The sequence below is a fragment of the Populus nigra genome, chromosome 16 (assembly GCF_951802175.1).
Source record: "Populus nigra chromosome 16, ddPopNigr1.1, whole genome shotgun sequence".
NCBI classification, from domain to species: domain Eukaryota; kingdom Viridiplantae; phylum Streptophyta; class Magnoliopsida; order Malpighiales; family Salicaceae; genus Populus; species Populus nigra.
This window is the reverse complement of record NC_084867.1, coordinates 7,068,102-7,081,925: the sequence shown is the minus strand read 5'-3', so window position 1 is coordinate 7,081,925 and position 13,824 is coordinate 7,068,102. Positions and strand designations below refer to the sequence as shown.

Sequence of the window (13,824 nt, the reverse complement as noted above, 5' to 3'; positions counted from 1 at the left end):
TAGATAATGGAGTATAAACATCTTTCACACCATCTATATTGGTATTTGACAAGAGATCACGAAAATACTTCTGTTGTGATTAAAACAATCCTGCCTTAGTAGGTATGACCTCAGCCCCTAGAACAAAAAGCACATATATCTTTGAGATAAAATCTATTGTTGAGTTGTTGGATGACAAAAGTCACAAAGGTAGAGTCTTTACCTCTGGTCACAAGGTTATTAACATAAACAAGGAAATAACATGTTATAGAGGCTTGACTAAAGATGAATAATAATGAGTATGCCTTTGAAATATGAAAGCCAAGTTAAAGAATAACACTTTTTAAAGTTGTATATTATACTAAGCCCTTGGAGCTTATTTTAGGCCATAAACTACTTTCGTAATCTGCGGTCATGGTTAGGTGTGGATAGATCATTAAACCCGGGGGGTTACATCATATAAACTATTTTAGATATGTCTCCATTTAAAAATACATTATGAATATCCATTTTCCTTAATTTCCATCAATTCATAACAATAATTATCATAATAGACCTAATAGTAGCAAGTTTAACTACAAGATTGAAGGTTTCATTGTAATCTAGACTAGGTCATTGATTGTAGCCTTTTAAAATAAATCGGGCTTTGAGTTTGTCAATTAACCCATCTGGATTCCTCTTTACCCTAAACACCCATCTACAACCTAATAATGTAGAATTGGTAGGGCATGGAATCAGGTCCCAAGTACCATACACATTAAGGCAATAAGCTCACTAGACATTACCTCATGCCAGTAAGGTTGTGAAATGGCTTGATGCACACTAGTTGGTTTAATGGTCTCGAGAAGAGGATTTTTGTCATAAAATTGAGTTGTTTAGTTTTGAAAATGTTGTTCATAGATCTAGTGGTCATTTGATGAACCTGTTGAGGTTGGATAATTTGACTTAGATGCATGTCTATAAAAAGTTTAAAAGGAGTCAAAGGCATCACAAATAGAGGAGCAATGAAATTTTCAAAGGCATGCTAACTAAAGGTCTATTCTTGGGAATGATGACCTAAATGATTTGGAAAGGAGAAGATTGTGAAAAAGGAGAGTTATAGAGGGTGCCTAAAGAAGACGCAATAATGACAATAACACCTTCTTGAGATGACAACAATGAAGAGATAGGCGTTGTAGTTGTTAGTCACTACTAAACATCAATGCATAGAGGAAGAGAATTGTGTGGTGGGGATGCATGTTTATTGTTAAAAGAAAATTTAGTAGCATCTGTTTTTTGATTTTTATCAAACATGACAGGTCTTGAAATGTACAATCGTTGAATGTGTGGTTCCAGACATTTATATGCATTTTAGGCTTGGGACTAGCTAAGAAAAATACATGGTTTAGACTCAAGTGGAATTTTATTAGAATTATATGCTCTTGTGAGAGGATTTAAAAAAGGGATTTATTTTGTAAAAGGGATGTTAGTTGTCTGTTGATAAGATATGAGACAGTATGGAATGCATGTGGCCAATATAAGGGTTCAAGAGAAGCATCGTGAAGTAATGTAAGACTTGTTTCAACAAAATGATGATGACGTTTAGCAACGCCATTTTGTGTTGCGGTGTGAGGGGCAATAGTGTAGTGACTAATACCATTAAAGGATAAAAAAGGTTTTAAGGCAATAAATTCATCACCATTGTTAGAATAATGTGTTTTGATTTTGGTTTGAAATCATATTTCAATAAATTTTTGGAATTGTGGAAAAATGATAGAAACACCAGACTTTTAACCATTAGATAAAACCATATGTATTTAGTATGGTGATCAACAAATATAAGGTAATAACAAGCACTATAAAATTTCACAGTTTTACCAACGGACATATTCCGTCGATGTGTAATTAGCAGTTCGTCGGTGATTTATTTACCGACGTCTTCACCAATGAATTATGTCCGTCAGCTTTCCTTTTGTCGGTGATTCCCCTTTCCATCGCTATATTGGTCAGAAAAACAAAAAAAATTTGCCGATAGTTTTATAGACGAAATTTGCGTGCCAAAAAAAAGTTTCCCACTTGAAATATACCGATGGATTTTTATTCCGTCGGTGATATTGTGATTTACCGATGGATACGTACCGTCGGTAAATTTGTTGGTAAGTGTTTGAGATACCGACAGAATATATCCATCTATAAATTCATCGGTAAGTTTTGAATTTCACACCAAAATTTTTAATGACCCTCCATATTTTTCGTGATCTGTCGGCAAGATCACGCGGTTAGAGATGCATTTAATGCACAACCCTTTGGAATTCGCATAGTTCGTCGGTAATTTTGTCGATAAAATTAATCCGCCGACAACTTACCAACAAAAATATATATGTCGGTATATACATCGATGAATGTGGCATTTCAAGTGATTATTTCTGAACTCTTTGTGAAATGCTGACAGACTTATGCCGTCGGTATTAACATTGGTGATTGTGGCATTTCAAATAATTATTTTTGAACTCTCTGTGAGATGCCGACGAACTTATTCCGTCGGTATGGACGTTGGTGATTGTGACATTTCAAGTAATTATTTTGTGTTACAAAATATATCATCCATAATCTATAATTATTTCAAGTAATTATTTTGTGATTGTGGCATTTCAAGTAATAAATATTTCATGTTACAAAATATATCATCCATAATCTAAATAACATGAAAAAAACGGTTTTATACAGGGCTTCATTTTGATAGTTAGTCAGAATTTTCTTCTTCTTCGTCATTAATTGAGTAGTCATCACCTTCATCGCAATCTTCAATATAGATATCATATTTTTCATCGACATTTGCTTGTCCGCTAGAGCTCAAAACAACATTCAACTCCTCTGTCTCAACATCAACAAGACTATCATCGAAAATATGAAAATTTGAATTTTCTTCCAATTCAATCGAAGGAGCAACTCGATATGGTTCAACCAACTCACCAACTTGAAAGACTTCATCTCGCACACTTGTGTCTTTGTTCTTATCCTGAACAACCTCGACATGACCCCAGGGTTTCGTTTTTAAAACGGACAACCAATCCACTCTTGATCGATCCTTTCTAAATGAAGGGGTGTATGTGTAATAAACTTGTTGACATTGCTTTGCGAAAACAAAGACATCGTTTATGTTGCGGAGTCTAGCTTTTGAGTTGATTTCGACCAGACCATAGTGTGGATCAACTTTGATTCCTCTGTCAGTCGTGTCATACTAATAGCATTTGAATGAAAACACTCTATTCTGCTCGTTATGATATTGCAGTTCGACGATCTCTTCTAATCTACATAGTAGTCAACTTCTAACTCACTACTAATGGATCCCTTAACACAAACACCGTTGTTGTATGTCTTTCTTCCCTGCCCATATTCTTCAGTATGGAAAACATATCCATTGACAAAATACCCGTTGTAGCATTTACATTTTCTTTCAGGCCCCAGGCTTAGTTAAGACAATGACTTATACGCACTCCTTCCCATTTGATAAACCTTGTATGTAATGTACATCAATAAACAGTAAATGAACAAGAATCTCGTAATGACATGCATACGTACAATAATTTTGCAAGTTAGGATGAGTTTGTGATAGTGCTTACATGTGTTCTGAACCACGTGGCAAACTATTCATCTTGTAATTGAAAGATCTAGGATTCGGTCAGCTGTGAGTTATTGGAGAGCAAATATTGTCGATGTTACCTACAAGTGATAATGAGTGTATGATATTACAATATATAATTACTAGTATATTACTAACAAAGTTTAATTAGTATAAACTTACTGAATAAAAGGTCTTAGCTCATCACAGTTAAATAGAACATAGTTGTGTGCTTGTTTGAACTCTATTTCCGACAAATATCTTCCTCTTACGGCATTTTTAGGTATGGGTCGTCCAGTATTGGAGAATAATGACAACTTCCCATTGGAAGGCACTTCACCGCCAACATCATGCCGTGGAACGCGATTCATTCTCATTCTCAGATGAGGTTCGAAATAGTACGGAATAAATGTTGAGATCTCCTCAACAATATAGACCTCACATATCGAAGCCTCAACATGCACGCCTTATTCTTAACCTTTTTCTTGAGATTAAACAAGTACTTGCATTGAATTAATCAAGTATTTTCAATTAAGAAAAACATATAAAATACTTTTATATATGAATTACATTGCAACTGTAATATCTAACCGTTCGAATGGGTACATCCATCTATACTGGACCGATCCTCCAGCTTTTGCCTCGAACGGTAGATGTATAGGGAGATGCTCCATTGAGTCAAAAAATAATGGAGGGAATATCATCTCAAGTTTGCATAGTGTCTCGACAATATTCGTTTGAAGCCTCTCAATGTGCTCAACATTCAACTTGCTGGAGCATATATCTCTGAAGAAATGACTGATCTTCGTTAGTGCATCTCATATTCCTTTTGGCAACAAATCACAAAAAGCTAATGGGATGAGTGTTTGCATAAACACGTGGCAATCATGACTCTTCATTCCATGCAATCTGCAGTTCTCTATATTAACCAGCCTTGATATGTTCGATGCATGTCCATCTAGAAAACACAGACTCTTAAGCCATTTCTAGACTAGCAGTTGTGCATTTTTCTCTAACACGAAGCTTGTTCTTGGTTTTGCGACCCATGACACATCATAAACCAACTCCATATTTTTACGGTTACAGTATAAAGCTATATCCAATCTAGCCTTGATATTCTCCTTTGTCTTCCCCTTCACATCCATGACGGTGTTGAAAATGTTCTCAAACATGTTCTTTTCGATGTGCATGACATTAAGGTTATGACGAAGCAGATTGGTCTTCCAATAAGGAAGCTCCCAAAAGATACTTCGCTTTACCCAACTATGGGTCAAACCAAAACCAGGAAACTTTTGCTTACCTGATTGAAGGCCAAACACAATGTCACTGTACTATGAGACAACATCATGCAATTCTTCACCAAAAAGATGCGGGAATGCAAAATCTTTTTCAACTCTGCCAATAAAGAAATCTTTTCTGTTCTTTTTGTACATGTGATTAAGTGGCAAAAAGCGACGGTGACAGTAAAAAAAAAGCTTTACCCCCGTTTGCAAGCATGAATGCCTTGTTGTTTTGCATGTAGTATGGACATGCGAGTTTCCCATGCGTTCTCCAACCAGAAAGCATTCCATAAACTGGAAAATCATTGATAGTCCACATCAAAGCCGCCCTCATAAGGAAATTTTGTTTTCTCAATATATCATAAGTCAGAGTTCCGGAGGACCACAACTGCGCCAACTCATCAATCAATGGTTGAAGACAAAAATCTATATTCCGCCCCGGGCTACTTGGACCGGGTATGACAGTAGATAAAAACATGAACTCTAGCCTCATACACATTCCCGATGGCAAGTTATAAACTATGAGTATGACCGGCCAACAAGAATAAGGAGCAGCAAATGGCAAGTTATAAACTATGAGTACACAACCCAAGACGTACATTCCTTGATTTAGCTGAAAAGTGATAATGTACACTATTAAAGAGTTTCCACGCTTCGCCATCAGAAGGATGCACCATCACTCCATCAACCGCATCATGTGCTTGGTGCCATGTCATGTGCTCAGCAGTCCTTAATGACATGAATAACCTCTGCAATCTAGGTGTGATCGGGAAGTATCTAAGTTTTTTATATGCCACTAGAGTCTTTCCCCTACCAGTTTTAGGTTTGTAACGGGAATGCCTGCATGTCATGCACTCGGTCATCTCATCATTTTCAAGGTAGTATAACATGCAGAAGTTAGGGCATATATCAATTTTCTGGTATCTTAAACTGAGGGGTTTCATCATGGACTTCGCAGCATAGAAGTTCTCTTTCAGCTTGTTCCCTTCAGGTAAAATGCTTCTTGCCCATTCAATAATCTTGTCATACCTGGCCTCACTCAACCCGTGATATGACTTGATGGTGAACACCTATGCTATGGCCGATAAGTTACTATGGTTCGTGCAGCCATCCCATAATGGTTCGTCAGAATCTTTCAACAAATCAAAAAACCTAGTTGCATTTGCATTGGGTTCTTCTTCTATGATTGGACATTGACTGACATTACCTTGATTCATTCTCATTGCATCCATAACCATATTTCTGTAAGGATTAATGTTGTCATTTGCCACTTCATGCACATTGCTAGCACTAAAAGTAGACTCAACCACCATTTCTCCCATTCTCCTCTTACTAACAAATACTTTTCCATGTGCATACCAATACTGGTAATTCTCCATAAACTCTTTGTGTAGAAGATGCATCATTACAACATCTGGATGTAGATTTTTTTATTTTGACACTTCCTGCATGGACACCTAATACCACCTCCAGTAAAATTTCTGGGAATAGATGTTGTGAAATTAATAAAACCCTAAATCTCATTACAATAATCAATCATCTGCAATCCTTGGGGTGAATCTCGATACATCCATGAACGATCATCCATGACTTATATCGAAACTCTATAAAATTATGATGAGATCATGTATTAATTAACGAAGTTAGGTAAATAAACTTGCAAAAATATTACTTTAACTCGAGATTATCCAACAAACCAATCACAACTTCTTATAAATATTAAATATTCATTATCATTTATCAACTTCCATAAAAATTAATATATATAAATTTACAGAAATTACCACTCCGCAATACCATTGATAAAACTTTAAACGGACCCATTAAGCAAGCTATTAATTATTTCAAAACAACATATGTAATTTGGTAGTTCCATAAAGTTTTAACAATTTAACAAACAAATACAATCTTACAAAATCTAAAACAAATTAACCATAACAGGTATAGAATTATACATTCATATACTACAAGTTTGTTTGAGAAATAACAATAAAACATGTACATCTACTAACAAAATACATATACTAAAAAAACAATAAAATTGACATTTAATTAAATGTTAAAATTTAAAAAGATAGAATTAATTACAAAAATTGATAAAATCTGTTGGTAAATCAGAACACTAATGTTGTGACCACAAAACTTCAAGAAATATAACTTGTTGTGCTGAGATGAGGGAGATTTTTGTTTAGGGGGAGGGGGGTGGTTGTTTGCAGATGGGAAGAGTTGGGATTAGGAAAAAGAAGGAGAAATAGAGGGAGGAGAGGGTCGGCAGAGAGGATATATATTAACTTTTTCCGACGGTTTCACCAACGGATTTTCCATCAGTGATTACGATAGAAAAATCTACACGTCAACGTACGGATCTGCCATTTCAAATCCCTCAGTGATTTCGTCGGCATTTTAAACAGCGAACTGGTCACGTTATTGTACGGGCTGCCGTTTTAAATATGTCGGCGATTCCGTCGATAAAAATAACCCCGCCAAAACCTCCACGTCAGTGACCCACCTTTTTTTTAATTCGAAATGTTCTCCGTCCGTAATTCAATAGGTACCTACCGACGGACAGTACCTACCGATGGACATTGTCCGTCGGTAGTTACCGAATGAATTACGTATGGAAAAGTTTTCGTCGGTAACTTCGACCTCAAATTATCAACAGAACTATTCCGTCGGTAAATCCGTTGCTATTGAGCGAATTTCTGGTAGTGAAGATTCATTAATGCCAGTATAACTACCTGGTCCCTAAACACTTGTATAAATTAGTTCTAGTAGAGCATGACTTTGAAGACTAGTGGCACAAAAAGGTAGTTGATGTGCTTTATTGATGGGATATAAACTATATAACAAAATTAATTTTATTGAAGTGACTGGAAGGGAAAAATTATAAACAAGATGATGAACAATTTTGAGTGAGTGATGTCCAAGACATTTATGCCACCCATCGATTGATGTTCATTCATGAACATAAGCAACAATTTTTTATGAAAAAGTCACCATGGATGTCGAGAAGGTGTAGACACCATTGCTATAAGATTTTTTTTATTAGAATCACCCCCGTGCACTTGTCCTTCAAAAGAAAATAGGGAGCTCTGCTATATTAAAAGTTGATGTCTGCTCTTTTTTTTTAGCCCAGGTTTGTCTCTACTCCCTACTATTGTGTTTTAATAATGCTAGTGGTGGGAGAAATTTTTATAAGGTTTGAAACTACTACTTCTTCTCTTGGATTCCCCATTTATCAGCGCCACAAACTGTTCTTTTCTACAATTGACAAAGGGAGGACCAAGACTGTTTTTGCATACAGAACAATACATGGTATTGTTTTTGGTAGAGAATATACAATTGTTTTTTGTGCAATTAGAGTTGAAATTTGTCTTAGAGTGAAGAACAAATACCAGGGTATAATTTGACATAAAATATGTATGGTATGATGAAGGGGTAAGGGAGAAATTAGGGCCGAAAGGTGGACACATGGTCATCTTTTTCTCTTGTTTTAATAGGAAGAAGACAATAAATAGTGAAATTATGATATTTTTTTAATTTGGTCCTTATATCTTTGGAAATTTGTAATGGAGCACTCAATCAACCCTAATCTTTTGGATTCCACCATTGACATTCTTTGATTGGACCCTCAAATTTCTGGGTTTTTTACAAAGTGATCATTGGTTTCAAAATTCTTCAATATAACCCTCAATTGACCTTCAAACTTCTAATTTCTTGTAATTTTATGCCTTATCTCACCCAATTGAGCTTGGAAAAAATAAATATGGTCTTTTAAAATTTCAGTCTCCTAAATTAAGCTCAAATTAAGCTTTCAAACTTATTGTTTCACTAAATAAGTCGCTAATAAAATTAATCTGACCCATTAAAAGTATAATTAAATCCTTACACTTAATTAACTCTTTTAATTTGACCCAAATTAATTCTTAACCTTAATTAGATCTTTAATTAGGCGCATGATTAAATCAAATTGACTTATTAAAAGTCTAATTAAGTCTTCAGACTTAATTTTTATGCAAATTTCTCCAGTAATAATTTAATTTAATCGTGAATCTGCATTGTATTTCAATCTTGGGTATAATAAGGTACAATTAGGCTCCTGATTTTGTTCAAAATTCCAGCTTGATTCCTCCATGCATTTAAAACCCTTCTCAGCCTGCTCTTAACAAGTTGTCAATCTTTTTTCATTTTCATTTTTCATTTTTTTGCTGCTTTTTATTTTCATTTTTGTTTTTAAAATAAAAGGACAATTGGGGGGGGATCCAAAATTAGGTTATGACAGTTGTTTCTCTCTTTATAATGCTTACAACAAAAAATCTCGTAAGAAATTTTAGATAGTAAGCTTATGAAGAAGAAAAGATGAAAGATTATGGATTTATCAGATCAATAAATGATCAACCTTCTAAAAGTGTCAAAAGTGAGAACTTGAAATGCACTTGGAAGAAAAGAAATAAGGTACTACAAAAAAGAGGTTGAAGTTCAACATCCAAAAAAAAAAAAACAAGTTTCACCGACATGGCAGTTAGTTTGCTTATTCTCATTTTTTAGAGTTGATGAGATTTTAAGGTTAATTTAAAAAAAAATATTAATTTTTTAGTGTATATATATAAAAAAATATTTTTAAGATAAATCATTATTTTGAAAACTTGACTTAAGAGGTTGACCCACCACCAACCCAGGGTCTACACTTGACCTAGATTCGATTTGAATTATTAATATAGTTAAATTGGTTAAACCAAGTGGTTCAATCAGTTAATCTGTAACCTAAACGACTTGATCAAAATTTTAGTGAGATATGATTATTTTTTAATTTTTTATAAAAAAATACGGTTTTGTTCTTTTAAAAAAATTTGTTGAAAACAATATTGGCTTGAATAAAAGTTAATAAAAAATAACAGGTTAATTTACACAACTCTTGAGCTATGACCATAACTGAGTTTTTTTTTTTTTTTTCCTGCTCTCGGAAAATGAAACGTGAAGTAAATATCTTCCATACTGACTGTGTAATTAAATTAGCTAATCTTGATTTATTGACTGGCGGGTCACCCAGATAGGTACAGTGACTGGATCTATTAGGGCAGTATTCGACTCCAAAGCTGCAGGTTGGGGTGTGATGGTCAGCCACCGAAGTGGTGAAACTGAGGATTATCTCATAGCTGACATGTCTGTTGGGCTGGCCAATGGACAGGTTTGTTGACTCAACTCCGTAGACTTGGGCAAATAAACTGATGAACTGCATTTTCTTTGATCTTATGGAATTGACTGTACATGTTCTAATGCACAGATTAAGACCGGAGCTCCTTGCAAAAGTGAGCTGTTGGCCAAGTATAATCAGGTAAAAACTGCAACTTCTTATAGTTTACCTGTTCATTTCCCTTCCAAATATTGCTGCAGATGCCGCTCTCCTCTTGTCTCTCTTATTTCTTCAACGCCTTCCCACCATTTGCTTGTAGCATCCATATTTTCAAGTATAATGCTTTTTCTACCTCTAGAAACTAGATAACACACAGACCTCTCTCACACACACATGCAGACGTCCACATTTGTATCAGGAGAGGGCTGAAAAGGCAGCTAGTTAGATCAAGTTGATTACAATTAGAGCCATTTTCTGATATTTGGCTTGATTGGGTGATCTAATGCAGCCTACTTTATAAAACCTTCCTGATGGACTGAAATTTTAATGTTAGAACACCCACAAGTGGATACAACAAAGAATAATCTTGTCCACAGGTGGGCCTTTTCTGCTAACTCAGAAGCTAACTATTTTCTTTTCCTTCTCCTAAGAATATCGTGCGTCTCTAAAATCTTTCTTAGATCAGCAATATTGTCTATTCCCTGTTACTTTCTGCAAAAAAAAAAAAATAGTCTGTTTATTTCATTTGTTCAAATCTATGTTCATCACTTTATTGGCGGGTTTCGATTTGCATGCAGCTTCTGCGCATTGAAGAGGAACTTGGAAATGTGCGTTATGCTGGTGAGGCTTTCAGATCCCCTTAAAAAAATGTGGAAAAGTTATTGGTTCAAATTCATTATCATGAAATCCCAGAGCTACAAGTCCAGTGGACCTGGAAAATCGAAGGGAATTTTTTAGAGAACCAGTCAACTTAGATTCCAATAAAAAACACAAATGCCTGATCAGCTAGGCATTATACAATTCTCATCTTGATTGTAACAATTGTGCCCCGGAAGAAGTAAGTGTTGCTGATGTGTGTTAGGAAGTTGAGATTGGTGATGAAATGGTGTGGTGGAGGGCGGTGTCTTGGCTTCAGTTGTGGATGAGAAGATGAGAGGGAGAGAGTTGGGGGTTAGTGTGCTGCATGAAGATGTAGAATTAATGCAAGCAATGCTGAGGATGTTCAAAGAAACTCACCTGAATAAAATTCATGAGAAAAATAACAAATATTTTTCTAAATTAGGAAGAAATATTATTTGAGTCTAGGAATCCAGAATACATAATGATGAAAGTCAAATGCAATGCACCAAACAAGAATAATTCAAGTTACATCATCATGGACTAGTTAAAATTTAATTAAGCCATCAGCGCATAAATCGTTGCACTAGATTCCAAGAAAGCTAAACAAATCTAGTTAGAAACTAGAGTAATGACTAAAGAAGCTTAAGGACCAAATTTGGAGTATTTGGAATGGGATTGATGGATGCTCCTGATGGCACAGCAACCAAGGGAGTATAAGATGATGAGAAAAACGGTGATAAAGATGAGGACGATGGCCAAAATCCTCCATTCTTTCTTAATGTTGGCGAGAAATCCAGCTTTACATGAATTGCAGTCGTAGCAATGCTTGTTTTGGTTATTGTTCCATGTGGTACAGTCAGAGTCTTGCACTGCTGGGCCAGACTCGGGCACTATCCAGAATGTTGCATTCTTATATTCGAATCCACAGTCTGCTGGGGGCTTGCAGCAACCAGACTAAAAACATAAAAAATTCAAACAAATTATGTTTTGCATGCAACAGCCTCGACGATGTCTTTACCAACGCAAGAATTGTTGCATTAGACACAGTGGACGTTTCTACCGAAATCAAGATTTACAAGCAGCTGCTAGCGAAAGAGAAGAAAATCATATGTACCAACTAAACAATATTCAAACTCAAAACGGTAAGAGTTGGAATATTATCGATTCATGAATCTCATATATATTTAGATGTAAAATATTGATCAAAAGAGAATAGATAGTACCTGTACAGGAGACAATTTGGTCTTGTAAAAATCCGCAACCTGTTGATTAACATCAGAATGAATATCAAGACTCTGGCAAACATGAGCGTCCATCAAACAACTCCTGATCTCATCCCAGTTATTCTGATTCACAAAGTGATTCTTCAACCAATTTGAGTAATCTCCGAGCCTGTACTCCCTGTACCCTATCCTTGACAAGGCCTTGCCTGCACCCTTATTTGTGACAATGAATGCAAAAACAGTGAAACATATGAGCCCAACAATCAACAAAAAGTTGAAGCAAGAATGAATCTTGATCCAAAAAGTCTTCTCACAGAGTGATCCCATTAGCCCTAGCAATGACACCACAAATAAAGAGACGCCCAATATAAATAAGGGGAGTTGTAGGGCTTTTTGACACAAGGAGGAAGAGTGATGCATCATTAGATAAGCAGAAGCGGCGATAGAGACAAGGCCTAAGATCAAGATCAACGAGTTTATAAATGTAAAGACACCATTGCTAATGCGAGCCATTGTGTGGTTAATCTCTTGTTCTTGGTGAGGTTTCAATTTGTTGTGATTTACTTTTAAATATATGTATGTATATATAAACCTAGAAGGCAATGTAACAAAAAGAGAAGAATGCTATGCATGCAGACTAGTCTTTACTTATATGGATAGAAGAGACGGAACAAGGCAGGAAATTAATTAGGGTTCTAAACTTGTATGGGATTTGGACTTTAATCCTTTTTTTTCTGCGTACGTGAAAAACGGTTACTTTAAGATAATACTTTCTTGGGAAAGAGGAGTTAGATACTACTAGGAATCTTACAAGTGTTAGCCTTGATGGAATGGATTAGAGTCCTAATTAACTTCCAAGTGGTTAGAGATTAAGGTGAGTTTGAATTTCGAATTAATTCCAGTAATCCGAGGATTACTTGAAACCAACATTTTGCGCTTTCTTCTTCTTCTTTTTAAGGTGTATTGTAACTTCTTGACTTATTCCTAGTACATAAACAACGTGGATGTTTTATTTTTTAAATAGTACATTAGGAAAAAAAATACCCAAAATAATTCAGTTTCATACACAAATACATACATGACCTATCTACAAAATAAAGGGTTTGACAAATTATTCAAACTCAAGTGTTTGCAGGTGCAATATGCAATGAGAAGTAAATATAGTGAAGCTTCATTTTTTATCAAAGTGAAGCTTCATTTTTTAAAGTTAATTGTTTGTCGCACCTCTCTTTAACTATCAACATGAGTCTCAACTTTAAATAAGCTAATTTCAAAATTAAATAGGCTTGGGAAATATATTTTTTATTTTTTTATCAACAGTTAGTACTTCATTAAGTACTTGTGAATGCCAGGACATCACTTCCACTACCAGAAAACCAGAGAAAACCAATGGAATTACCGATAGAATTATTTATGTCGGTAATTATTACCGACAGAAATAATTCCGTCTCAAAATCTGTCGGTATATACCGATGGCATAGATCCGTCGGCGAAACGGTCGGTATATACCAATGGAATATTTCTGTCGGTATATACCGACCATTTCGCCGACGGGGTATACAGTTTGTCTGGAAATATGCAACGGCGTGGTGACATCAGACGATTTTACTGACGGAATGACCGAGGGATTCAAACTGAGATAGCAGTACAGTGACGTGGCACTGTCACCGACGGAATCACCGATAGAATCACCGACGGATTACTTCCGTTGGTGATTCCATCGAAAAAAACCATTATATACCCACCAATCTACCAACACTCTCTTCC

At 35.4% G+C, this 13,824-nt stretch overlaps 1 protein-coding gene across 1 annotated transcript; it reads right to left on the bottom strand.

Annotated features, from left to right (window-relative positions):
* Positions 1–11,476: 11,476 nt before the first annotated feature.
* LOC133676050 (tetraspanin-8-like) lies at positions 11,477–12,570 on the bottom strand. The gene is made up of 2 exons (XM_062097618.1): positions 12,058–12,570; positions 11,477–11,788 (listed from the first exon to the last, which is right to left on the bottom strand). The coding sequence occupies exons 1-2, from the start codon at positions 12,568–12,570 to the stop codon at positions 11,477–11,479; spliced, it is 825 nt and encodes a 274-aa protein (XP_061953602.1).
* Between the last annotated feature and the right edge of the window lie 1,254 nt (positions 12,571–13,824).